General features: G+C 37.1%; 1 protein-coding gene across 11 annotated transcripts in view; it reads right to left on the reverse strand.

Moving 5' to 3' along the window:
• usp24 (ubiquitin specific peptidase 24) overlaps window positions 1-27996 on the reverse strand; it is a 112520-nt gene that overhangs the window by 60721 nt on the left and 23803 nt on the right. For 9 of the 11 annotated variants that reach the window (XM_051654564.1, XM_051654568.1, XM_051654567.1 and 6 more), the window contains 21 exons: window positions 24279-24344; window positions 24026-24100; window positions 21617-21775; window positions 21413-21527; window positions 18759-18862; window positions 16806-16913; window positions 16622-16717; window positions 14258-14419; window positions 12076-12177; window positions 11385-11492; window positions 11126-11275; window positions 9743-9874; window positions 8761-8872; window positions 8456-8532; window positions 4872-5012; window positions 4721-4774; window positions 4516-4631; window positions 3661-3727; window positions 3349-3459; window positions 2927-3025; window positions 2272-2445 (listed from right to left, as the gene is read on the reverse strand). In XM_051654564.1, the coding sequence (XP_051510524.1) occupies window positions 2272-2445; window positions 2927-3025; window positions 3349-3459; window positions 3661-3727; window positions 4516-4631; window positions 4721-4774; window positions 4872-5012; window positions 8456-8532; window positions 8761-8872; window positions 9743-9874; window positions 11126-11275; window positions 11385-11492; window positions 12076-12177; window positions 14258-14419; window positions 16622-16717; window positions 16806-16913; window positions 18759-18862; window positions 21413-21527; window positions 21617-21775; window positions 24026-24100; window positions 24279-24344 (2328 nt within the window). The remainder of the gene's footprint in view (window positions 1-2271; window positions 2446-2926; window positions 3026-3348; window positions 3460-3660; window positions 3728-4515; window positions 4632-4720; window positions 4775-4871; window positions 5013-8455; window positions 8533-8760; window positions 8873-9742; window positions 9875-11125; window positions 11276-11384; window positions 11493-12075; window positions 12178-14257; window positions 14420-16621; window positions 16718-16805; window positions 16914-18758; window positions 18863-21412; window positions 21528-21616; window positions 21776-24025; window positions 24101-24278; window positions 24345-27996) is intronic. The other 2 variants (XM_051654570.1, XM_051654569.1) reach the window with 2 other exon arrangements.

Genomic DNA, 27996 nt, shown 5'->3' on the forward strand with positions numbered 1-27996 from the left:
AACATCAATGTTGCCTCATCCCATGATGTGAGCTCTGCTGTTCTCCGGTGATGACCCTGTTGTCTGGTGAGTCATTCCTCGTGAATTTGGTATTGGTCTTCCATTACTGTAACACTGTCTCTGGCGGTCAGGAGGAATGTAATAGAACACTGGTTACGTTTTTAACCATGGCTCTGTAAATTCCAGATGACCGCCAGAGTTCCTGGTCACTCAGAATATGCTACAATGTTCTGAGGCTAGGTGCCGAGCTGCAGTGGCTTATATTTCCCTCAGCTCGGCCTACATCACTATGTGACTTCGTTGGTATACTTTTTTTCGACCTATCTGGCTGCCGCTGCGATCATCCATTACTGTAACACCATCTCTGATGGTCATACGGAATTTACAGAACTATGGTTACAAACGTAACCAGCGTAAACTTTCATAGGCAAGTATAATTTGAAGGGGTTGAAACATCAATGAACTATGGAAAAATTTACAAATTGTCTTCCTGTTCTATCCAACTCCCGTTCTAACTGGCGTTTACCTTTGGATATTTTATAGGTTTCTTAAACCATTAGGCCTGTGTGCTGCTGAACTCATATCATTCTTGTTTAAATGAAATGTGCAAACAAATGCATGCAGTTACAGTCTCCAGTTACCTTTATCAATTTTTGCGAATCATATGACTTTTATCTTCAATGCAACACAATTAAGGAGATTTTAGACAGAATTTTGGCTTTAAAAGGGAATGGTGACTGAGACTGTCAGTCTCTAAAATTCTGTCTAACATCTTTTGGGTTCCACAAAATACAGAATGTCACACAGGTTTGGAACAACATGAGGGCGGGGAAATTATGACAGAATATTAATTTATGGCTGTTTAAAATACGTAAAATATGTCAAATACGCTTGTCAGATTTGGACGAATCTGTTAATTAGAAGAAGTTTGGAAATGAGTTTCTAGTAATTATTACGGTGAAAAACATGAACGATATAAAACAAAGCAAGATCAGGCTTTATTAACACCTACTGTCGCTATTTCACAGCTATTTAAAGTCTTGTAGGATTCTTAGTTCAGTGAAGTTACAGTATTTTCAGTGAAGAAAGAATTGAGATCATTAGTTTTGTACAGTAAGGGTAAACTGCACCTTATCTCTGTGTTTGGATGTGTGTTAGGCTTATTTAAGTTCAGAGCTTGTTCTCTGTGGTCCATGAGAAAAACGCGCTGCATCTGTCGAACGTAAAGTTGCTGTGCAGCGTGCACGTGCAGAAATGTGCTCCAGTAGTCACGCACGCACACGATCGGTATAGCAAAAGGCATTTACACTTAACGCGGATGTTTACATGAATTTATACAGTAGGCACTGATATATTTCAGTACTGATATAAAAATGTATACTTAGAAACTGAGGTTATAAGAGCCTACCCTGAAAATGACCATCACCACAACACAGACAAACTCACGTTATCATAATCGCCAAAACTTACCGCAACGAGTAGGAGCAGCAATTATAATCTTGAAATATCCGCTAGTCTTGGTGTAAAATTAAGGCACTGCATGATGAAAGAAAGTGTTTGTTTTGAGTGCTTACTGCTGCTGCAGTGGACTCGACTCGAGTGACAAAGCACAGATGTAACGTTCCGCTGCCGTAAAAGTCCAGTTCAAAAATCTCTCAATAAATTACGCATTTATTAAGACTTATTTAATTAAAACCAGTAATATAACGAAAGGAGCGTCACCCATTGTAATAAAGTAAAAGTAATTTTTTTCATTAGATATTTACTTGAGTAAGAGTAAAAAGTACCCAGTATTAACTACTCTTAAAAGTAAAAATGTCCTCAAGTAAATGTAACAGAGTAAATGTAGCACGTTACTACCCAGCTCTGGATTTTACCATGTGTAAAATACTGTGGATGTTCTAAACTTTGATAACAATTGTAACACACGGACTGTCGTTGCTTATCACTTTTACAAAAATGCTGCCGCAGCAATAAGATAAATAAAAGACACAAAATGTTCAACAAACAGTTAAATGTATTATTACTAATTAAAGGAATAGACACTCCTTCCACCAAGTAACCTAGTTCATTCATGGTGGGCTGTTTCCAACCCTAATATAAAACATGCCACAGATTCAAATGCGACATCCAATCAGAATTTAGAGAACCACTGTTTAATAATGCACTTTTTTTTGTTTGTGTTTGAGATACTGTGTACTTTCTCAATTAGTGTTTACTCAATCTAACAAGTATTATCCAATCTTCGTTGTCAGATCAGTGTGTGTGTACCTGCTCAAGTGCGTACGCAGAGTTGAAGACCCCGCTGCTGCTGGAGCTGGCTGAGGCAGAGCTGTCTGCTGAACTGCCTGATGGAGTGCCTGTTCCTGAGCTCTTTACTGTCAGACTCTGCTCGTCAGAAAAACCCAGCTGATTTAACAGCTTCTGGTCACGATTCATAGTCAACTGCAAACACATTCAACAAGAGAGCTGTTAGGATAGTAGACATTAATTGCAGGTAAAAAAAAAAAGAAAAAAAAGAAAATGTGACTGAATTTCAGACCTCTATTAATAGACCGAGCAGGCACAGTTATTGGATGATGCTAAGAACCTCAAAATGCGAAATTATTGGCTGATATATCGGTCTAACAATATATATATATATATATATATATATATATATATATATATATATATATATATATATATATATACACACACACACACACACACACACACAATACAAAATGTATTGTTCCATCAAAATTTGTTTTAACTCAGAATCACTTCTCTGGAAATATAATAAGTTTCAGAGAACAAAGGCACCATATGCAGTCATAATAACTGCCACAGTCCAACACAGTGCTGGCCTGGGTTGTAAGAGTGTTTAGCACCTGGGCAGTGCTCGAATATGACTGTGTTGGATCACAGCATGTGTTTGACTCACCATGCTGTCATTGGCAATTATCTGCACATTGTCCACTGGACAGCTGAGCTGCTCGGCTATCTTCCATCTGATGCTGCCTATGGTCTCATTGCTGTGGGCCTACACACACACACACACACACACACACACGAATAACGGTTCTTTTGATCAATGCATAAATATAAGGCAAAGCAAATACCTGTCAGCAGAGTGAACAATTACCCGGGAGACCCCTGTGTTTGTGAGTATTACATTCACACTGACTGTTCACCTGCTATCTATCAACGTTCCTCCACTCTCCAAACAGGGACAACGTTTGTCACGTTCTCCATTTACATCAACTGCACTTGCAATTTATCCAACGTGTCTGCATGTGTGTGCTGCGACTGCCAGAATGGAAAGAGTTTTGTCTTTAGGAAGTACGTGTATGCGTGTGACAGTACCTCCAAGGTGAATGTGTCTTTGGTAGATTCGTAAGTAATGTGCAATGTAACAGGATGACCGTGGAAAGACGCTCCATGAGGTAGAATAGTCCGAGGAACAGAATACAGGTCCTGAAATAGTTATTGTTTTATATAAATAATCACACTGAATGAACGCGATAAATCGAGAGCCTAATCTACAATGAACATTTAAAGTAACTCATTCTATGAGTATGAGCTGTGTTAATATATGTGATTGTAAGTGTACTGTATATGACCTATAAGTAAAAAGATATGAGCTTTGTAAGTGTGTGAGCATGTATCAACTCTCACCTCTATTGTGATGACATATCGCTCTGCCAATAACAGCAGTCTCTCAATGATCACCAGTTTACTGGACCTGAGGTCACAAATTGGTATTTATTTGGTGGCTTGTCACCCCAAGTCATCTACTGCCAGAGAACCCACATTGAAAACTAATGTCAATCTTAAAGCTGAAGTGTGTCATTTCTGGGCCACTAGCGCCACAAAATGGAATTGCAAAAATAAACAATGTTTTCAAACACTCCAAACAGATAGTCCCGCCACCAACTCACACCACTAGCTGAGTCATTGTTGTTGTGTCATGCTAGACAGGCCGCTCAAAACAAATGGAGGAATGTTACAGCGAATTATAGCATAGAATTATATTAACAGTTGTCATAATAAGATGGAATAGGAGAAAGTATTTTAACATTGAAAAAGTTACACACTTCAGCTTTAAAGTTGTTTCAACAAACTGTTTCAGGACAATTTTCAGATCAGTTCCGGCCTGTTCTCAGCCTGATGCGACTAAACATAAAAGTATAAAATATTCGCAAACAATTTTGAACCAAAACTATTCATACCAAGTTCAACGGCAACATTTTGTCATCTGAAAAAAATCAGATACCTGAATGAATTCTACAGAATAAAAAAAGGGGGGAAAAAAAGAAAGAAAAACAAATCAAAGATTTTTATGGGACTTTGTTCTTGTGGTGACTTATATGTTGTTTTTTTTGAATACATGAAAATTGTTACTTTAAAAAGTATAAAATCTAAAAATATTAAAGACAATAAATCTAGCCTTTTCAGTCTATATGAAGACAAAATCTGACCAACTGATCTGAAACTTGGCCAACTAGGCCAAAGCTACAATAGTCCTCATACCTGGATGGGGACTGCACTGATGTAGCTACTGTTGGCATAGCAGTGGCTGTCAGCATCTTGGTTGCCCGAGTAACAGCATGTGTGAGGGTCGGGCCGCCCAACGCTGAGCTAGCAGCCTGTGTGTGATAGAAAGAAGAGTTTTGAAAACATGATCACAGGTGAAATAATGACATGACAAAATTACATTTCACATTCAAACACTCACCTCCAATCTCTTATAGCAATCAGCAATGAACTTCTTATGTAAAGACACAGAGTCCTATATGAGAAATTACACAAAAGAGCTATTAGGTTACAAACCATTGAGAAACGGTGTGCGTTTGAGAGATGGCAAGATTGCGTGTGTAACTTCTGACCTTCTTCATCTTGGGGTTGAGGTTTATGTAGCTGTAGGTAATGATTAGTTGAATGGCTTCATTAGCGATGTCCTCGTCTGGAGATTCCATTGCAATTCTCCAGATGAAGTCCATTCCAGCCAGATCCAATCGCTCCACACACTGAGAGACACATGGGATGAAGATAACAATTAGGGCTGTCAATTGGGCAGAGAAACTACTTTCGAATTTTTACCTTAAAATGTTTCTAAATTCTAATTAAATTAGAATTTTAAAGTCAGCTGATGTTTTAAATTGACGTTATTTCCTTAGTCCACAAGAGGGCGCATTGAATACATATAACCATACAGCATCGTGTTATATTATTGCAAAGAACATTCCTGGCTGTTAAAAAAACATTCCATTTTAAACAAAAGTGCATAAAACAAAAATTTTAATTTTAGTCGGTTCATATTCTCAAATTTTAAGTCAAAAGTAAAACGAGGGGGGAAACGCTTCAATAGGCAGTTCTGTGTTAACATGGTGTTACACTTGCACTGGTGCCACAGTATATACTACTACAGACTCAAACTTCTTAATAACAGCGATATACCAGTGTTTTTCATTAATTACAGCTGTATGTAGGGTAGAATTATTCCCAGATTGCAGTGGTATTTGGATGAACTGGGTGGTAAAGCAGCTCATGATCCCTGGTCAGGGGCTGTTCAAACAGAGGGAACACAACAGAAAGAAACAGAACACAAGGATCTCGAGACACACATTTCCAACCTGAACTCCTTCACAGACAAACCCATTGCTTAATCTGTGAAATGCTGATAAGAGAGCAAGACGCAACGGCCAAAGACCTCCACCTACTGTAAGGGGCTGTTTACACCAAACGCTTTTGCAACCATCTAGTTCACCATTTGTTTTTCAATGTAAACGCGCTAGACAAACGTCTTTGTTTCTCTTTATTTTTGTTTATTCAGGGTCTCATGCAGGAGCACTGTTTTTTAGATGCCGTGTCAAGTTAAAAAGAACTTTAAAACATGTCTCGAGACACCTGGTTTCTGTTAAACTGTATTTTGTTGCGCTTCATCTAGCCTTTTTTAGCGCAAGAATGCAATCGGTCTGAAGTCATTGCCAGGGCTTGGTACACATCCAAAATTCAAATGCGCTGTTTTAGCATTCATATGTGCGTATTTTTCTTAAATTCGACAAATATTCTAATTTTAATTTGACAGCCCTAATAACAATCATGATACAGTATATACAATAACTCTCAACAATTAGTTTGTCAACCTTCTAGTGGTCAACCCAATATCTAAGTTATTGACCAATAGGACTGTGTACAACTATCGATTTTCCGATGCACCGTGAACTTCATTTGAACGACCTCAATATCGATCCTTAAATCCCAAGATTGATCTTTTGCTCTATGCGCAATTCTCTACAATGGCAGTAAATCACTCGAATATGAAACCAAATTTCACGCTATGCGACTTAAAATGTCTGTGATTAGCCACTGGCTGGTAAATGTTCAGATTTTACTTACCAGTGATTAAGTAGTATAGTGGCTAAGGAATAGGTTAGCACTAAAATTCTGCATGTTAAGAGTAAAAGTTTGATTAGAAGAGTAAAAGTTTGAAAGACGAGATCCACACAATCCCTTTGTCATTGAATAATGTCTCTTTTAATACTATTCTGTTTTTTACAGTCAACTCTTGATCAAAAACAACACAACATAAGCATTTATTTCTAATAACGAATAGAACGGATGAGGAAAAGAAGCCATTCGAGTCCTGTATCATTAATATGTGCTCATTTACAGATGCTCTTTACAAACAGCCAGTTTTCGTAAAGAGACAGTACCAATTATTAGCATGTGCTCTACAAATTGATGTAAATACTTTTTAAATAGTATAAATTATGCAATAAACAATAAACATGTAACAAAATATAATATATGCAATATAATATCATATTTATTGTTTGGATACATGGGTTTGTAGATTTTTTAAGTTAAGCTAAAATGTGACCAAAATGAAGAAAAAAATAAAATAGAATTTGTAAAATTTATATTTTCGTAATCTACCTAGTTAGAAGGTCCCCTGTATAATTAACAGGACAGAATTTCTTTAATTTGTAAGAAAAGTGGACATTACTACTGAAATATATTCATGTGAATCGAGCTTGTGACCCAGAATCAAATTAAATCAGAAAATCTGTATTAAGGGCCTTTTCGACCAATGCTCCTAAATCTCAAAAAGCCAAATATCAGCATGACCAATATATATACACTAAAAAGCTTGGTCAAAAGTTTGGAATAATGTACAGATTTTGCTGTTTCGTAAGGAAATTGGTACTTTAATTCACCAAAGTGGCATTCAACTGATCACAAAGTATAGTCAGGACATTACTGATGTAAAAAACAGCACCATCACTATTTGAAAAAAGTCATTTTTGATCAAATCTAGACAGGCCCCATTTCCAGTAGCCATCACTCCGCAACACCTTATCCTTGAGTAATCATGCTAAATTGATAATTTGGTACTAGAAAATCACTTGCCATTATATCAAACACAGCTGAAAGCTATTTGGTTCGTTAAATGAAGCTTAACATTGTCTTTGTGTTTGTTTTTGAGTTACCACAGTATGCAATAGACTGGCATGTCTTAAGGTCAATATTAGGTCAAAAATGGCAAAAAAAAAAAAAAAAAAACCCGCTTTCTCTAGAAACTCATCAGTCCATCATTGTTTTGAGGAATGAAGGCTATACAATGCTTGAAACTGCCAAAAAACTGAAGATTTCATACAAAGGTGTACACTTCAGTCTTCAAAGACAAAGGACAACTGACTCTAACAAGGACAGAAAGAGATGTGGAAGGCCAGATGTACAACTAAACAAGAGGATAAGTACATCAGAGTCTCTAGTTTGAGAAATAGACACCTCACATGTCCTCAGCTGACAGCTTCATTGAATTCTACCTACTCAACACCAGTTTCATGTACAACAGTAAAGATAAGACTCAGGGGTGCAGGCCTTATGGGAAGAATTGCAAAGAAAAAGCCACTTTTGAAACAGAAAAACAAAAAGAAAAGGTTAGAGTGGGCAAAGAAACACAGAGATTGGACAACAGATAATTGGAAAAGAGTGTTATGGATCTTTACCCCATTGAGCTTTTGTGGGATCAGCTAGATTGTAAGGTGCGTGAGAAGTGTCTGACAAGACACATCTATGGCAAGTGCTACAGGAAGTATCTGGACAAACTGACAGCTAGAATGCCAAGGATCTGCAAAGCTGTCATTGCTGCACGTGGAGAATTTTTTGATGAGAACTCTCTGAAGTAATTTTTTTCAAATTGTAATAGTAATTTTTCACGTTATTAATGTCCTGACTATACATTGTGATCAGTTGAATAACACTTTGGTGAATAAAAGTACCAATTTCTTTCCATAAGAGCAAAATCTGTTCATTATTCCAAACTTTTGGCTGCCAGTGTATATATACTGTATATATAACAGTCTACCACTAATATGTGTTACAAACTATTTTTTGTTGTATGTCAAGGCATATATGTCATATTTTCTCTCCGTGTTTTCCTGAGAGCGAGGGTATGTCATACCAGCTGTGTTCCCTGCCGTTTGAGACGGTGGTCACTCAGGTTCACATTCTCAAAGAAGGTCTTGAAAAGGTTAAACCCTGTAAAACAGCAAGAAACCCACAGAAAACTCACACACTCATAGTACCACTTCGCACCATGCGGCTAATAAGGCCATTTCTAAGGTTTAATATAAGATAGTGGCTTCCTGCTACAATGTCAGTTCAGTACAGAAGACATGCCACACTGCAGGGTGCTATGATTATATGACGTGGTAATATTGTGGCTTTCAGTGGAAACAGTTACAAAAGCGGTGGTTAAGAGTGTACCATTCATAGTGATCTCATAAGGCTCCAGCTTGAGGATCTTTTCTTTAAACAGCTGCTGTTGAATGTCACTCTCTAGATCGTGCTGTCCTTTAGTGAACCATTCAAAACACATCTGCAGGATAAAAGAAATGAAACCCTTAAAAAAATACTACAAAAACCACACAGACCAGTGTTGTTTTTCACAATACTAGCACTTCAGCAATTGACAACAGTAAACTTAGACAATTCTCAATAACATTTCCATATCACAGCACTGAAATTTCAAACACACACGTTTAAAGGTGCACTCAGTAAGGTTTCAAATTTGTCATCTTGGACTTACACTGACACCTAGTGGTGTGGATGCATCAGTTTTCAGTTACAGATGCCATTGTAAAAATTCACTATTCACAATCAGCCATGATTAATTTAATCCAAGAGTGAAAGTGTCCAATAACAAGACGGTTACTGAGATTAAGCGAGTAGTATTCAGCAGGTCATGTGATTCTAAAATGCGCGCCTGCCCCATGTAGAATAAAACAGCTTTTATAAGGTTACTGATATGACTGGAGTCCTCATCTCATGTGAGTGGTCATGATTTTATACATAAGTTTCAAAATTACAATTCATTTCTTTAGGAGTAAAATGTTTTGAGGAAAACATTACTGAGTGCACATTTAATTAGAAATTTAGCATAAACTATGAAAATGGCAACTTCCCTTCAATACAAAATACTTTGATACAGATCTTTACATTTTATTTTCGACCGCTCATGTAGCATATCAGAGAGATCGTTCTCCACTGAAGTATATAAGGATCTGTACTTGTACCTACTTTGAAAAAACAGGGTTGACACACCTTTTGACCAATGAGTTTCCATGCCTTTTCCAGTCATTTGTGAATACTGAATAAGGGTTTTCAATAGAAAGTTTATAGACTGCACTCACAAAGAGCCTGGACCCTGCAAACTCAAATGGAAAAGATTTGAATGAAATCAGCACACCTCTCGATCCAGCTCGCACACATCCATGCCGGACACCAGGCATTCCCAGATCTCTTTGGCTCTATTCCAGACCAGATATAGACTGGCCTCTTGTAGGAAGAATGCAAGGAATTTCAGGTGACCCTCCAAATACTTGGATAAAGACGGAAAAAAAAAAAAGGAAAAAAAAACATTTTCATAAGAACATCATGTAGACAAAAACTTCTCTTTTGGATTTTTACTAAACACAAAGCATAACTTCAGTCAGCTCTGTAGTTTACAAATACTTTTTGACTGATAAAAATAGCTCATTCTTCAGTCAAATAACAATATGATTCAGGAGAGCAAATAACTAGCCATTGTTTACACTGTATGACTTGCATAAACCAGAGGTCACATAATTTATTGTTCGATAATTGCAGATAATTGTGTTTGCTATGTGACAATATTTACATTAGTGTTTATATTATAATTAGGGCTGTTAATCGATTTCATTTCTTAAAATCTAATTAATTACATGATATGGCGATTAATTGATCTAATTAGTCGCATATATACATATTTACTGAGAAAGCCCCCCAAATAAAATTAACTTAATATATAATGATTCAATATTTACAAATAATTATATTTAAATATTTATAAATACATAATAATAAATGTATGTGGAAGACTAAATTATAAGGGCTTTTCTAAGGTCGCGTCTATGTACAAACGTATCAGACAAATGCTTTTAGTGTGTCACACTGTGGTGCGTCATAAACAGTGATTAGGAAAGCAGTGTCAAGATAAACATAGTTTGAAAACACGTCTCCAGACCCCTGCATTAGGAGTTGCACAAGAACGCGTCCTCATCTTGTGCTGTCTGCTGTTACTAAAGTGTAGCTTGCTCCTGTACAGCTGCGCATTACCTTTACAGCTGCAGTTGTGGTTACTGCCCCCTGCTGACTGGGACGGTAAGAATATTACTTATTACGATCCAGGGGAAGGATTAATTGTTCTGTTTTTTCATGTTATTTTCATTTAATTAATTGCATTGAATTAACATGTTAAATCGATAGCCGTTATCATAATACTTTGTTGCAAATGACTGAAAGAGCGGATTCTTTGTTTCACTAACCTGTTTGTGAGCAGTTTAGATGTAGGCCTATCTGTTTATTAATTTCATCTAATCAGTAAAAAAAAAAAAATGTCAAGGTCCATAGTTCAGACTAGCACTACAGTATTTCACATTGAGTGGTATATTTTCATTCAATATCTCAATTTTAGAAACTATAAGCCAATAATCAGAATTCTTTCCCCCATTGTAAAACACATACACAGCAAAACACATACACAGTCAACCTCTAAACATAGTTCAAGCTCTTAGTATGGAGAAGAGATAATGCAAGTGTGGCAGCACACCTCCTGATAAGAGTATCGTCCATCCACCAGCGTGGATCCAGACAGACCGTTGGATCCGGCGACAGACACGGCCAAGCGATGACATGACACCAGAGACCCTGTGATCAGCTTCACTATCTCAAAGTTCTTCTTCAGGTCCTGGATTATACTCTGATAGAGGAGATGGTACAAAGCACAATACAGGTTACTAAAAATGTATAAAGCACCAAAGGAAGGGTTTTCAGTTTATATGGTCCTCTGGGACATTGTATACACTCACCTTGTCCTGTTTCTGGTAGGTCTGTTTAATAAAGGACCGTGTGATCTCGTGAAGTTGTCTTAAGGCTGGAACCACCCACACCGTCTGAGGATTACTCTGCTGAGATGACTACGATAAACACACATAAACAATTAGTAAATGATGCAGTGATGGAAATTCAAGGGGTAATTCACTCCAAAAATGAAGATTCTGTGAATAATAAATTAAATCGTGGCCTGTTCCTCACACAAAGCTACAGTATAGTATGGCTTCAGAGGACTTGGACTATAGTGCACGATTTCATGAACATAGGGACTACTGTTACAGTACATTTATGGTGCTTTTTTATAGCAGCCCAAATAATGACAGTGTTCTCATTTTTGGGTGAACTAACCCTTTAACATACATCAACCATAACACACTGTGCATTTATGCCTTGGAATCTCCATCCATCAACCCAGTCTTTGGTAAATGTCTCTGATTTCCCAAAGTTTCAAATCATCCAATAACAAATTGAAGCCAACAGTCAACAGTAAGAGAGCAAACCCTAGAAGTGCCCTTTTAAAATCACAAATATACTTTTTTTGATCTTTACAGTCCTTCCTGAGAACCAATTGGCAATCATCAGTTGCAAATCACATTCAGTTTTTGTGAGATTGAGGTTGAGTTATGATTGGTCAGTGTTAAACTTAAGGGGTGGGTCTTCTCTTACTTGAGAACGAGCCAATGAGCTCGGTTTCTTCCTGCCCCAGGAGCCAGTAAGAAAAGAGACCTGTGTCTCGCTGGTAGACTTTGAATCCTCCTGTATTTGTATCTAAAGACATAAACTTCAGTTTGTATTCAGTGAGAGCCACAAAGACTTAATGCCAGTGTAGAGACTGCAAGTAAACTGCACCCAAATCACACCAGAGGCGGAAGCACAAAGACTGAGCAAATGTGTGTGTGTGTGTGTTGGGGTGAGTTGAGGCAAGCTGAATCTAGAGTGCAAAAATGTATTTCTATGTCTAGACACAGAACAGCATCTTTAAACTAACAGATCAGCTCTTAAAATAGCCCACTGCCCAAAGTCTAGACTGAAAGATAAGCCGAGAAGCTCGACAATGTGTGTAACACCTTCTATGAGAGGGTGCATGCATATTTTGTGTTTTACTTTACATAACTTTCAGAATATAGATTTTCAGGAAAGAATGCAAAGCAGATGCATGGTGGAATAAAAGTTTGAGAGAAAAGACAAAAGTCACTCCAATTAAAACTACCAGAAACAAGCCAGACAGTGACTTTTCATAATTAAATACATAAATAATACACTCCAAAGATCAATTTCTTCATTTGTATTTTTGACTTGTTTTCCATTGAAAATATCTATCCAAATAAACAATTAAATGCCGGAAACTGAAACACTGCAATGTTAATATATATTAAATATTCTTAGCAAGGTACACTGTAAACCCTATTGTAAACCCTAATGTTGTCATTCATGGAAAAATCAAGTTGTCTTAATTAAACATTACTTGGACTCATAACTATTACTATTACAAATACTATTATTTTTCGTAAAAAATCCATACATTTTACACCGATCAGCCACAACATTAAAACCACCTGGCTAATATTGTGTAGGTACCCTCGTGCCACAAAAACAGTGCCAACCCGCATCTCAGAATAGCATTCTTAGATGTTATTCTTCTCACCACAATTGTACAGAGTGGTTATCTGAGTTACCTTAAACTTTGTCAGTTCGAACTAGTCTGGCCATTCTCTGTTGACCTCTCTCATCAACAAGGCATTTCCATCTGCAGAACTGCCGCTCACTGGATGCTTTTTTTTGTTTTTGGCATCATTCTGAGTAAATTCTAGAGACTGTTGTGTGTGAAAATCCCAGGAGATCAGCAGTTACAGAAATACTCAAACCAGCCCGTCTGACACCAACAATCATCCATGCGATTATCTAATCAGCCAATCGTTGAGTATCCTGGGATTTTCACTCACAACAGTCTCTAGAATTTACTCCGAATGGTGCCAAAAACAAAAAACATCCAGTGAGTGGCAGTTCTGCAGATGGAAATGCCTTGTTTATGAGAGAGGTCAACAGAGAATGGCCAGACTGATTTGAACTGACAAAGTCTACAGTAACTCAGATAACCGCTCTGTACAATTGTGGTGAGAAGAATATCTCTTAATGCTATTCTGAGATGCGGGTTGGCGCTGTTTTGGAGGCAAGAGTGGGGACCTACACAATATTAGGCAGGTGGTTTAAATGTTATGACATGTATTAATATACTTGTTTCAAAGATTAATAGCTGTTAAAATGTGTCTAGTTTAAATAAATCAATCAATCATACTGAACACTTTAATATGTACATATTTAAATAATTAAAATAAATGATGACTAACCAATATCCTATGAGACATATTTTAATGCTTGTTTTAATTTACAATGTACCATGACTAGTCGAGGTTAATCAGAGAAAATTATGCGATTTATTAGTTAAAAAGCGTCTCATCGATTCACAGGCCTACTGAAAACCTTTCAAAAACATTTTATGTATTTGAGAAGCAAAATTGAGTTACACATCTTTGCTTCTCAAATAAATAAATGTAGATATTTAAACTGGAAAACAACAGATTTATTTATTTATTTATTTTTACACTGATAAAAGCAAAAATTTAAATTGAACTGTGTGGTATCATAAGTACAGTATATTTATATTAGTTAATCATCTAAATCAGTCCAAACAAGAAGTCACATTAAATCATATCACATATTGTCATTCAAAACTGTTCAATAAAATATTCAAAACGTTCACAGTGACTTGGAGCTCACGGTGAAGAGTGATGCAACCTCAGGAGTGGTAGAGTTAAGGGGTATTATGAGAGCAATGGTTTTAGCTCACCTTCTTGATGTCCTCGATGCATTTAATGATGTAGTTCTTCTTGACAGTTTCTTTGACTGCATATGCATCACTGAGGATGGTTAGATGCTCCTCCAGCGCCTGTTGCACAAGAGTGGTGGGCAGCGTGGGGAGATGGGCCAACTCCCACAATACCTCCAACACCTAACACACACAACCATGCAGATATATTTTCACACCATTAGTTAGGCTGACTAGTTTTTGGCTGTGGTGCTTTAAAGGGGATGACAGTGGCTTCAGCGTTTGCACATCAGGCTTTCACATTTTAGCAATGAAGTTTAGTAGCAGCAAGGGCTGGGCGATATGTCTTAAAAAATGATATCTCAATATTTCTCAGCCTAATGACAATATTCGATATATATCCCGATAATTAATATTTGCTCTAAAATGGCTCAAAAGTGTTGTTTTTTTGTTTTGTTTTTATCAGAGGAACCATCATTTCATCCAAACAGCCATTGTAGCCAAGTAGATGAAATATTTTAAAGACATTAAATAAAAATCGAATAATTAATTAGTTTTTTCTTTAAATAAACACAAGGGAGAATGAAATTCGATAATTTTCATTGATATGCACTTTATAAATATATATATATATATATATACAAATGTTTTTACTGTGCAAAGCTACCTCACAGTAAACTTTATTTTTGAAACCCCAGTTGAACATTGCATAATACTACATTATTACTGTGGGACACGTCAGGTTGATTATTATAATATAATGCTGAATTATCTTTATTATTCTGATCATTAGATTTGCGTTATACAAAAGTAATATATTTCTGTCCTGTTTACTTCATCTTCACCTGGGGGCTTTTATTTTGACACTAAAAATGCTGCAGTAATTACTTCAACTTCACAAGGAGCTTTTATTGTGACACAGAAAAGGCAATAGACCTTTTTCACACTCCGGGTTTTGGAACGCGGAAGTAAACAATTGCAGGGTAAACTTCGACAGCGGTGAATGGGAGTGAATGGGAGATCACAGCAAATATTTTTTTCACTTACCCATTTGCTCCAAGAACGAAAGAAAAAATCCACTATAACATCTGAATGACTTTCCAGAAGAAAAATAAAATAGAGAGCAGTGGATTAAGATAAATTTACTGTCACTCTCTCAGCAGCTGTAATCGAAACCCCCTCGCAGCTGTAGTAATTTGTTTTGTTTTTTTTCTCCCCTTTTCTCCCTAATTTGGAATTCCCAATGCGCTCTAAGTCCTTGTGGTGGCGTAGTGACTCGCCTCAATCCCGAGGACGAATCTCAGTTGCCTCCACGTCTGAGACCGTCAATCCGCGTATCTTATCATTCGGCTTGTTGAGCGCGTTACCGCGGAGACATAGCGCGTGTGGAGGCTTCACGCTATTCTCCGCGGGATCCACGCACAACTCACCACGCGCCCCACTGAGAGTGAGAACCACATTATAGCGACCACGAGGAGGTTACCCCATGTGACTCTACCCTCCCTAGCAACCGGGCTATTTTGGTTGCTTAGGAGATCCGGCTGGAGTCACTCAGCTCACCCTGGATTTGAACTCGCAACTCCAGGGGTGGTAGTCAGCGCCTTTACTCGCTGAGCTACCCAGGCCCCCCCGTAATTCATATTTTAAAACTGAATCAAGGATAACATATCACAAAGCATAATGTTATAAACTTACACTCAGTATTTAAAAAAATTATCATATAAAAGAAGTTTGCTAGATTTACGTTGCTAAATAAGGTCACAGTCTATTAAAAAGGTCTATGTGTATTTGACAGTTTACAATGTTCTGCATTTCACGAAACGCTGAAATCTCCTTTTCTGTTATTCTGTGCCGCGTTTGTAGATTTGTACAATAACCGTTACTAATGTTTGGAATTGCGCGAATGCTTGAACCTGCATTACTTTGATTTCACAATGCACGTGAACTGATCTGAGAGTGCCGCCATGCGCTTGCACATAGATCAGCGCGTCACTGGTTTGTTCTAAATCACACAAAGACTGTTTATCTGTCTTTAAATCACAGCCTTTTGTGGATTCATATTCTCACATATGACCAACTTGCCATTTTTATGTTATTTTGTTTAATTGTGCAGCCCTGAAGGATCGTGAAATTAGTCTACTGATGCACTCTTTATGAAACTTAATGGCCAAATGAAAGCACATTAAAATCATTGCGATATTGATGATATTGGTTAATTTTACATCATCAGCAAAATTATCTCGATTATATCGTTAATATTCGATATATCGCCCAGCCCTAGTAGCAGCTAGGCAGATGAAAGCTGCTGAAACGCACAACTTTTCATTGCTGGAAATAAATTCCATAAAGTGGGACAGAAATAAACACGATCCAGATGACACGCACCTTTCCCGTGGTCGCCTCAGAGCGAGCCTCCCTGCCGATCCGTCCAATCAGACTCAGAAGCTTCTGTCTCACACGATCACTCTCCACCTCCCAGCTCTAAAAACACACAACACAGTCACAAAACACAGCTCAAAGAGATTAAAGACTCAAAAAATGAAGATGAACAACACTGCAGTGATCTTACTTTCTGTATGAGGACAAACAAGTGGCTGAGCTGGTCGAAGTTGAACTTGACGGCAGCGGCGGCGATGATGGTGTGGATGTTCTCGATCACAGTGGACGACTGACCAGCCTGGATTCAGAACAGCACACATACACTTAGTGGACAAACAGTACTGTGCAAAAGTCTTAAGCGCATTATATTTTTCACAAAAACATGTGTCTTAAAATGGTTATTTTATATATTCTGCATTTAGTTTGTCAGTAGGAAATATCAATTTTAGATTTCAACATTGCCTTTGCAAATAGAACTGATTTGAAGAAGAACAAGAAGTCCTACAACAGATGTTATGGCCCCCACAGAGCCCGGATCTCAACATCATTGAGTCAGTCTGGGATTACATGAAGAGACAGAAACAAGTGAGACAGCCAAATAGATAGCAGAACTGTGGCAAGTTCTCCAAGAAGCTTGGAACATCCTATCTGCCAACAACCAAGAAAAACTGTGTCCTGGTGAACCTAGGAGAACCGGTGCTTTATTAAAGGCAAAGGTGGTCACACCAAATATTGATTTAGCTTTTTTATGTTGACTGGCCTTTACATGATGCTAATTGATAAATGAAAACTGTTTATGGCATTATTTTTGAAGACATTCTCATTATGCAACATTTTTACAAGTGCCTAAAACTTTTGCACAGTACTGTACAGATATAACCAAATTCTACAAACTCCAACTTGATAAAATGTTCCATTGCAAAAGATATTTGGATTGCTTGTGAAGAACTGTTAATATTTCCATTACTTTTCTGAGCAAAACCTATATCTTGTGGGCAGACCCTCCAGCTAACAAAAAACTATACAAATTAAATATCATCTAATGCCAAATAGTTCAATTTATCTATAAGGTCATTTGCCATTTTAATGCATCTGTTCTTTGAGTGTGCTTCAGTTTAAACAGTAAATGAAAATGTTCCACTAATGTTTGAAAACCAGAAAGTGTCCAAATATATTTTTGTCTTATTTTGGAACAGTATATCTATTGTTTTATCGTATTTATTTTTTTTGTGATTTTTATTTTAATTAAATTTTTATGTGACATTTTTTGCGTGAAAATAATAAAATTTTTCTTTTAAAAAAATGCCACTTGGGGGCCTGGGTAGCTCAGCGAGTATTGACGCTGACTACCACACCTGAAGTCGAGAGTTCGAATCCAGGGTGCGCTGAGTGACTCCAGCCAGGTCTCCTAAGCAACCAAATTGGCCCGGTTGCTAGGGAGGGTAGAGTCATACGGGGTAACCTCCTCGTGTTGGCGATTAAGTGGTTCTCGCCCTCAATGGGGCGCGTGGTAAGTTGTGTGTGGATCGCGGAGAATAGCATGAGCCTCCACATGCTGTGAGTCTCCGCGGTGTCATGCACAGCGAGCCACGTGTTAAGATGCGTGGATTGACTATCTCAGAAGCGGAGGCAACTGAGACTTGTCCTCTGCCACCCGGATTGAGGTGAGCAACCACACCAACACGAGGATCTAGTAAGTAGTGGGAATTGGGCATTCCAAATTGGGGAGAAAAGGAGATAAATAAAAAAATTAAAAAAACAACATTCGATTGTTATCGAATACAATATCAATCAAGCATTTTAAGCATGGCTTTAGTGTTTAACACTGTTAAGTTATATAGTCTTGTTTTTTCAAGATAACAAGAAAAACTGATGATTGTTGAGCTAACTTATGTTGAGATCACGAGAACACAAGACTGAAACAAATAATGCATGGCCTCCTTTATATTTGGAAACCATCAATAATTTTGCCTCAATAATACCATCTCCTTGGTGCTGCTATGAATTTAAAAAAGCTTCAGCTCCACACATTATTTTGTTCTCTGAGAATCAATATCAGAAGTGTGTGGCTTGGAGCTTTAAGAGAACAATGAGCTGATGAATATCAAAAAAAAAAAAAAAAAAAAAAAAAAAAACAGCTCACCTGAATTTTCCATATTTTGGAGAGTTCATCCAATGAGAGCTTACTGCCCAACAGTTCAATGATTCCTTTTATTCTGTCACAGTACTGGGCCTGGTCAATGTTTCCTACAAGCATAGCAAAAAAGATAAATGGATTGAGAAAGAAAGTGAGGACAGAGAAAGTTGACAGAATTTTTTTTTCAAATGAAAGTAAAAAAAAAAAAAAAAAAATGGCGCAAACAGAAAGCCAAAATATAAAAAAAGTCAAAATTGAAAGAAAGGTGCGAAAGAGAAAGTGAGGGGTGAGAAGAGAAAATGTCAAGAGAAATGCAAATGGAACAAAGACAAAAGACAATGAGGTGGTGTCAAATACGACAATTGAGTGGGTGAGGTGAAAAGCAGAGCACTTCAAGCACAAAGCAACAGTTTGAGATTCTGGCTAATGAACACTTTAACACATAGATGCTTCCTCAGCGCAAGTGTGTGCATCCACATATACAAAAGCTTTTCTCTGATGCCTTATTAGGGCCCTATGATTTCCAAAATGGGAAAAAACATGGACGGAATTGTGGAATCCAATCATTAAAATGGAATTAACTACAAAACGCTGAACATCACAGAATTTTACACAGTTGGGATAAAATGAATGTATTAATTAATCAAATAAAAATCATATGTCCTAGTGTGATTATTAAACCACAAAAGGCAGAGATTTAATCAAATAAATAGACAGTATGCATGTGCTGCACACTTCTAAGTAAATGTGTGAAGCCGGCCGTTCATACGCTGAAAACATCTGAAAGCATATTTATGTAATTCAATCACAGCCTTTTGTGGTTTAATAAGTTAAACCATACAGTGAACTGCTTATGAAACTGTAGTCAAATACATACAACCTGAAAGGGCTTCACTCGGATTTCCGCCAAAATAAAAGCTCAATTTTAACTAGATGCATGAAATTAAAAAAAATTGCAACAGAAATATATTACTACTGTGTGGTAAAATGTAATATTCAATGTAATAATAATAATAATAATAATACATCAATATTAATTACATTTTAGTTAAGCAATATCTCACAAGCAAGAGTGCTGTTGTATTGAATAAACGTTTCAGAAGCAGACATTAGGTCATTCACTTGTCCAAGTAAAAAAGTTACATGTCCAGAGTGAAAAATAAAAATAAAAATAAATTCTGTATTATGTTTTTTTTTTTTTTTTAATAAAATAAATAAAAATTATTCTAAAACATTTGTATAATCCTAAAAAATGCAAAATAATCTCACCTACATCTCCCGGGGGGAACTACTTTTCTCAATTCTTACCTCTAGTTTTATTCAGATGGAAGGATTTTTAAAGTATGTATCCTACATTATGTTTCCCAGCAAGACGTGATGTAATCCTATGCCGACTTTCATTTAATGTAACGACTTACATTATATATATAGACATAATTAAATTCCTGTCATCATTACTCACCCTCAAGTCTGTTCGAATTTCTCTCTTAATGGAACACAAAAGGAGATGCAAGGCAAAATGTTAGTCTCAGTCACCATTCACTGTCACTACATATTTTTTCTTTAAAATGAAAGTGAATTGTGACATTTCTTTTTGAGTTCCATGGAAGAAAGGAAGTCACAGGCCTATAGAGATTGCAACAGTGCGAAGGTGAGTAATTGATGACAGAATTTTCCTTTTAAGTGAAAACAAGTACAAGTGAACACTCTGTAGTTACATTAAAAATGGACGTTCAATGTTGACAAAATGCATGATGAATCCTGAGAGAGAACCTTATATAGTATTAAAAAGAGAGAAAAATGTTCAATTATTTATTTTATTAATATTATTGTATTAATATTATTATTATTTATATATATTACATATTAAAATTGACTGATTCACATGGAAGAGAAAAATACCTCCATACATCAGATGGAGCTCCAGAGAGATGAGAAACTGTAACAGGTATTTAAGGTGTTAAGCTTCCCTGTGGTTCACTGATAATGTCACTAATGTTTTTTTGCATGAAAACTGTCATAGTTTAGTAATAAATGACCATTTTCCACCCTGTCTCTTGCACTCTGACTGAAACGCTCAGTTTTTGCCTCAGCATCTCCTTTAAACTTCAATGTAAACATCCACTGTTCTGATTGGCTAACAGCATGCAGCCCCTCAACCCCATATTGGAAACTTAATAGGAGAGAATAAACAAGCTATTTAAAAGTAAAAAATAAAAAAAATAATAAAAATAATAATTAATTAAAGGTAGAATACTGCCATAAGGCTTCCAGCCCAGTTACGGGGCCTTATTAAAAAGACCATAGTCTAAACTTTAGTAGGACTAAAGTGTTTTTTTTTGGGGGGGGGGGGGATTTTTCCACTTTTTCTCCCAATTTGGAATGCCCAATTCCCAATGCGCTCTAAGTCCTCGTGGTCACATAGTGATTCGCCTCAGTCCGGGTGGCGGAGGACGAATCCCAGTTGCCTCCGCGTCTGAGACAGTCAACCCACGCATCTTATCACGTGGCTTGTTGAGCGCGTTGCCACGGAGACATGGCGCGTGTGGAGGCTTCACGCCATGGAGGTAAGGAGGTCAAGAAAATGCAGGTGAATAAGCATATGTGAATGATAGATGATGAACTGTGCATTTGTTAAACTGGACAAGGGGCCTTCTTACCTTCCAAAGCTATTGAGAGGACTGAGTTTTCTACCAGCCAATCCAGGAGTCGGTCTGTGTCAATGGCGTTCTTCACCGTCTTAGAAACTGTGCTTTCCTCAATAAGTTTAGTGACCTAACAGAGCACAGAGCACTCGGTATGAGAGAATAAAGAAACGAGACATCTACGCTCCATGGCATTAATATGTGGAAAGGACATTGAACCTCTTTAAGGGAATTCATCTTGGCACTAAAGTGGGGGGTCTTGAGCATTCGGAGGAGGATGTCCAGCCGAAGGTCATCCACGACATTTACCAGATCCCGCTGGAATCGCATGCACAGGAGCTTAATGGCCGACAAGAGCTCTGGAATACTTACCAAACGCTTTGAGAGAAATAAGACATAAAGAGAGAGAAAGTGTGAGATCAACTTGAGTCAAAGAGTGCATTAACATGCAATCTTATGTGAGCTTGTAAGGTCAAATAATATAATAATAATAATACATTTTATTTATCGCTGCCTTTCACAGCACTCAAGGACAACTTACAGCATAAAAAGCAACAATTAAGCAAGTTAAAATACAAAGAACAACAAAACATACAATTAGTCCAAGATAAGATCAATAAAAATTCATGAAGTACACTAAAAACACATGTAAATTAATTATTTATTGAGTAGGCTAATTTGAACAGATATGTTTGAGATTTAAAACTCGAGATGGAATCCAACTGACGTATATGGAGTGGCAATGAGTTTCAAAGTTTTGGTGCAGAGCAACTAAAAGCTCTAGCACCCACAGAACTACGTTTAAACGATGGAACATTCAACAAATCAGCGGAAGAATATCTTAAGAATGCGACGGAATGTATGGTTGGAGAAGGTCTGAGAGATAAAGGGGGCCAAATTATGAGTAGCTTTAAAAGTGAGCAGTAAAATTTTATAATGGATCTGATATTGGACAGGTAGCCAATGAAGTTGAATAAGGGAAGGCATGATATGTTCAGTAGTCTTAGTACAAGTGATAATCCTTGCAGCTGAATTTTGAATTATTTGAAGGCGGTAAACTAATTCTTCAGGGATACCAAATAAGAGGGAGTTACAATAATCAATACGGGATGCTACCAGGGCATGAATGAGAACTTGAGTGCTGTGAAAGTGATGGGCGGTGTCTGGCAATATTACGCAAATGAAAAAAAGCAATGCGTGATATATTATTAATATGAGGACCAAAGGAGAGTAAACCATCAAATATGACACCAAGGCTTTTTATATTCAAGGAAGTATTAACCAGACAGTCATCAATGGTGAAGGGGGACGTTTTGGATAGAGCTGGCTTGGTCCCAATAAGAAGAATTTCACTTTTAGTGCTATTGAGCATTAAAAAGTTATTAGTCATCCAGGTTTTGATGTCTTGCAAACAATTGGTAAGTTCAGGAGGTGGAATGGAGGTATAGAGTTTCATAGAAATATATAATTGGGTATCATCAGCATACAAATGAAAATGTATTCCATGATGACGGAAAATATTACTAAGAGGGAGAATATAAATAATAAATAGGAGTGGCACCAACTCTGACCCCTGTGGTACACCTTGAGTAACTGGGGCAGGTTCTGATCGAACATTCTTAACCTGAACAAATGGTTTTCTTTTGGTTAGATAAAATGAAATCCACTGAAGAGCAGTATTTGTTACCCCAATGCTGGCCAAACGTTCCAATAATAATGAATGGCAGATGGTATCAAAGGCAGCACTGAGGTCGAGGAGAACAAGAATGGACAAAAGGCCGGAGTCAGCTGCAAGGATAAGGCCATTCGTAATTTTAAGAGCGGATTCAGTGCTGTGTTAGAGAGAAAACCAGATAGAAAAGGCTCAAAAAGATTACTACTCTGTAAGTGTGCTTCAAGTTGAGTATCTACTGTTCGTTCGAGAATTTATGAAAAGAAAGAAAGATTGGAAATGGGCCGGTAATTATTTAGATCACTAGGATCTACATCAGATTTTTTAAGAATTGGAGTAACTGAAGCCATTTTTAGTGAGGTTGGAACAGTAGCAGTAGATAAAGAAGACCTTAAACGATTTCATGTATTGAAGAAAAAGTCAAACAGTTTGGTATGCATAGATTTTTGCCCATTACTCTGGTTTTGGATTGCATGTAAACACCAGTGTCCTGGGGCTTATCCAAAATGCATGTGTTGTGCACACAACTTTTGACATCAAAACCAGAGAATAACCTGATGATTTCAAGTCTCATGAAAACGTGGTTCTTGCATTGTCAAATTTTTTTGAATAAGCCGATCTTTGGTGGTTTGTTTGTTCATGTATAGGCACTCATGAATGGAAAGTGTAGAAAAAAGTGTGTAAGGGGATGTTTGATGCTAATAAATTACACCAACATTTTCAAATCTGATGCAAAGCGAAATGCACTTTGGTAATTTACATGGGACCAAAAAAAAAAAAAAAAATTAACTATGTTCCAAAAAAATCTTTGATGATTTCAGTGTGAATTTTCACACTTTGTGTGGTGGGGTTCACAGGGATGCTGAAAATTTGTCTCGGAATTTATTCACATTTGGTGTGAACAGGCTGTAAAACTGTGAAACTCTCTCAAACCAGTTTGAAAATGAATGTCTTACCTTGTCTTTCAGGTCTTTTTCCTCCAGGCTCTGCACATATGTGATCATCTTATGGATGACCGGGTCCAGCATGGGCTACAGAATACAACAAAACCGACCAATCACACTTCAATTTCTCCAAAAGTCACTGTTCTAAATCTTAAACACCTCTAAAATGTTGAGTCTGATTTACTCTTTATGATTCAGATGGATTAAAGACAGGTAGCAAATGTGACTGATAAGGTGAGACTAGATCAGTGATGGCAACACTCACTTGCACCAGGCCGGAGTTGAGGTATTCTGCACACACACCGAGCGGCTGAACCAGAGCGGATACACACTGAGGAAACACACACATATTTAACTCTAACCTCCGAGTCTGAATGTTACTACAAAAAACAATCAGTGATGTTTTTGTACAAATGAATGGATGAGTTGTACATCAGTGGTTTTCAACTGGTTTCACTTCAGGACCCAGATTTTATATTATATGTCAAGTGACAACAGTACCAAATTTGTTCGTTGTAAAAAATAAACAAAAAAGTTTTTAAAATCAAACAATGATATTTATTAATATTATCATAAACTGCATAGTTTTTGTAGCTAAGGACCCCCAAATATAATGATTTCTTCACTAGGGACCCCCTTTCTAAAATATAAAGGAAGTAATATATTTTCATATATAATTACCCATTTATACAGTGAAAAAAACAATTGTAAGCGAGATAACAAATACAACATGTTGGTAGATTAAATGATTTGCAAAATCCAAAATTAAATAATTAGTAAATTATTTTAATAATACGATTTTTATAATAATTTAATCATTCTAAAATAAATAATAATAAAAAATGTTATCTGGAAAATATGTATTTCTTATTAACAATAAATATTGATTTAGAGCAGCTTTGCAGAAAATAAAGCAACTTGAAGGTGACAGTGGCAAAGGAAAACTCCCTAGAAAAAACTATTCTTCAAGAAAGTATATATGCTGCAAGGAAAGAGATTTTTCACAAATCTATGCAGATTTATTTATTTCCTACTGTTAAAAATTAGTGCTGTTAAAAGAATAATCACAAATAATCTCATAATTTCTGACCAGTCTTCAGAAACTGCAATGGAACCGTAATAATGTCAATTTCGGTAAATGTTAACCATTTACTTTAATTGTTTTTATTATTATTATTTTGTTTAACACTTTTTTCACTGATATTTTTCACAGACCCCCTAGCACCCCTTAGTGGCCCCAAGGGGGTCCCCAGCCCCTAGTTTGAAAACCCCTGATTAATAGACTTAGAAGTAAACATTTATTTGTGGGTCGTATTTTCTTTTACATTTCATAATTTTGTTCAAGGTTTTTGAGGAAGGAGGCATGACATCACTGTCGGAGGTGCGTGAATGTGGACGCCCGGGACGGAGAGGTGCTGCTTTGAGTGGGGTGGCCAATGGGGTGAAGAGGCCACCCCCTGGCTCCGCCCCTGAGGGTGGCCATATAATGCTGATATATACACAATGCAATTTAATGAGAGCAAATGTGATGTACATAAAATTGCTGAAATGCAACAAACATATTTTTACACAATTATGTATAAAATGATATCATATTATTTAAGAATATCAAAATTCACATAAAAAAAAAAAATAAAAAAATAAAAATAATAGTTTTATCCCTTGACAAGGCTGTTTGTTGATTTTGGAACTGACACAAGGGGAAGCCAATGCCGAAAATCCAAAAGTGACCAAATATTGGCCAATTAATTGACCTGGCCGACGTATTGGTCTATCACTAGATGTAGCAATGTAAAGGACAACTACTCTTGCTTCCTGAACCCTAACTACAAAGTCAGGTATTTCTAAAACATTTCTACAACAACCTAGGGGTTTCTTTCTCTTCAGTGCAGTATGCAAGCAGAGACATGGTGCTGATGAATCACTCCTGTGTTCAGCATCAAATGACTTCTCTTTCATTTGCGAGAGTGAATGAATCAGTCTAATCAGTGAAGGAGAGGAGACAGCTTCCTTCTTTTGTTTTCTAGCTTTAATGACACTTCAATTGTTACTGAAGCCTAAGAATCCCTTCAAAGTTTAGAGTAAAACATAGCTGGTGACACACCAGCAGAGTTGCCTTTACGTGGCCACAGCAGATTATATTTATCGGTTAAAAGAATTTCCCTCTCGACGCTCGCCTCAAACTTCCTGTTCCTGTGTTAAGGCTATTAATATGCAAATCCTAAATCAAAGCATCTTTTCCCTGTCGCCAGCTCCATCTCTCAGCCCTGGCACCCACGACATGCTAATGCCCACCTTCAAAAGACAAGCGGGCGGAACCAACAACAAGGCGGCTTCACAGCTCCCAGACAAGGGGGAGCATTTACACACTCATATTAAGGGGGAACTGACACCAGCGCCATTCATTATCAGCCCGTCCAACATTCAGAGCATCTATTTATCTGTCTAGCATGTATCTATGACTGTCTATCTGGCTCTCTCTCTATCAAAAATGTCACCTATTCATAGCATCTAACGTGGTGATTTATGGCTGTATGATTAAATTCTTCGGGATTATCCCACTAAATCAAATTCTCAATGTTTTTCAGATGACCCCATTACCTGTGAGGGCTTGACGAGAAAATAGTGGTTAAAGCAATTCTGTAGGTGTGTGTGTTAATAAGTGGCCTCTTGTTGTTTCCAGCTATGGGAATGAATGTGGCATCTCATTTTCTCTCTCATCCCCCTCGTGTCTTCTCTCTTTCTCACTCTCTGCTGTGTGTAGGATGCTGTCTGTGATGGTGGTAAACACATCCTGGGCTCTTTGGCACATGCACTATAATAGAATCTCTGCCCTCGTTCAACTCTCTCTGTCTGCCTCAACATCTTACTCATACTGCTTTTCTTCTTCCAAACACTCTCTTGCTGCTCCTCTCTCTCCGTCTGATGGCATATGAATTGTCTATTCATTTCTTTGCTGTTTCATTATTCTGTGCTCACAAGTCTCATTAGCCAAAGAAAAACTGGGATTAGAGGTAAACCGATATATAGGTTTTACAGATTAATCTGTGCCGATAGTTGCTTTTAGGAACTATCGGTTATCTGCAAAAATAAATGCAGATAGTTGCTAATCAATCTTCAAGTTAAGCTCAATTGACAGAATTTGTGGCATAATGTTGATTACCACAAAAATACATTGACTCGTCCCTCCTTTTCTTTCAAAAAAGCAAACATTGAGGCACTTACAATGGAAGTGAATGGGGACTGAAGGGGTGGATTTACCTCATCTCTTCAGCCTACTGATGAGTTGAATATATTTACTAGCAATTGTTATAATCAGAAGATAATCAAAGCATTTTGAGTCATCTGCATTTATTCCGGTTATGCTATAATTATGAATGTTACAGGTCATTTGTGTATTTGACCTCTGAGGTGTGACTGAGGGTCTGACCCATGTCAGGAATGCAGTTAACAGTGCTTTCTCATTTAGCCCGGCTCCCAGAGAACAAATATACATCTGGATAAGGCCTGAGTCCCAGTGAGCGTGTCTCAACCTTTCGAGAAAAGATAGCCTATGTTGTGTTCCGTCTAATGATGTCATTGGAGGGATTGTTTGTAGTTTTGAGAATCATGTGACTAAATCAAAGGAACTGGATGCCAGTTTATCCAAAGAGAAGACTCACCTGACCCATTTCTGCTCACCAACTTGACTTAATGTTTTAAAAATATAATCTTTTGAATGATTGCATTCACGTAGTTAAACAGAACGTCATGTTTATACGATTTCTAGAATTGTCTGTACAGTTCACCTATCAAATCTCTATACTCATAAGAGATGATGTCAATTCATTTGCATATGCCTATAATTACTGTTGTTTCTGTGATCTACGTTAGTTTGAGGTTAGATCCTCAACTCAACATTTTCTGTTTCTGTCTATTGCCTTTGGAAATGTGGAGAACTTTGTCTTCAGTAAACTCTCTCTCTATTGAGTGAAAGTTCAACT

Source organism: Myxocyprinus asiaticus, chromosome 25 (genome assembly GCF_019703515.2).
Source record: "Myxocyprinus asiaticus isolate MX2 ecotype Aquarium Trade chromosome 25, UBuf_Myxa_2, whole genome shotgun sequence".
NCBI classification, from domain to species: Eukaryota; Metazoa; Chordata; class Actinopteri; order Cypriniformes; family Catostomidae; genus Myxocyprinus; species Myxocyprinus asiaticus.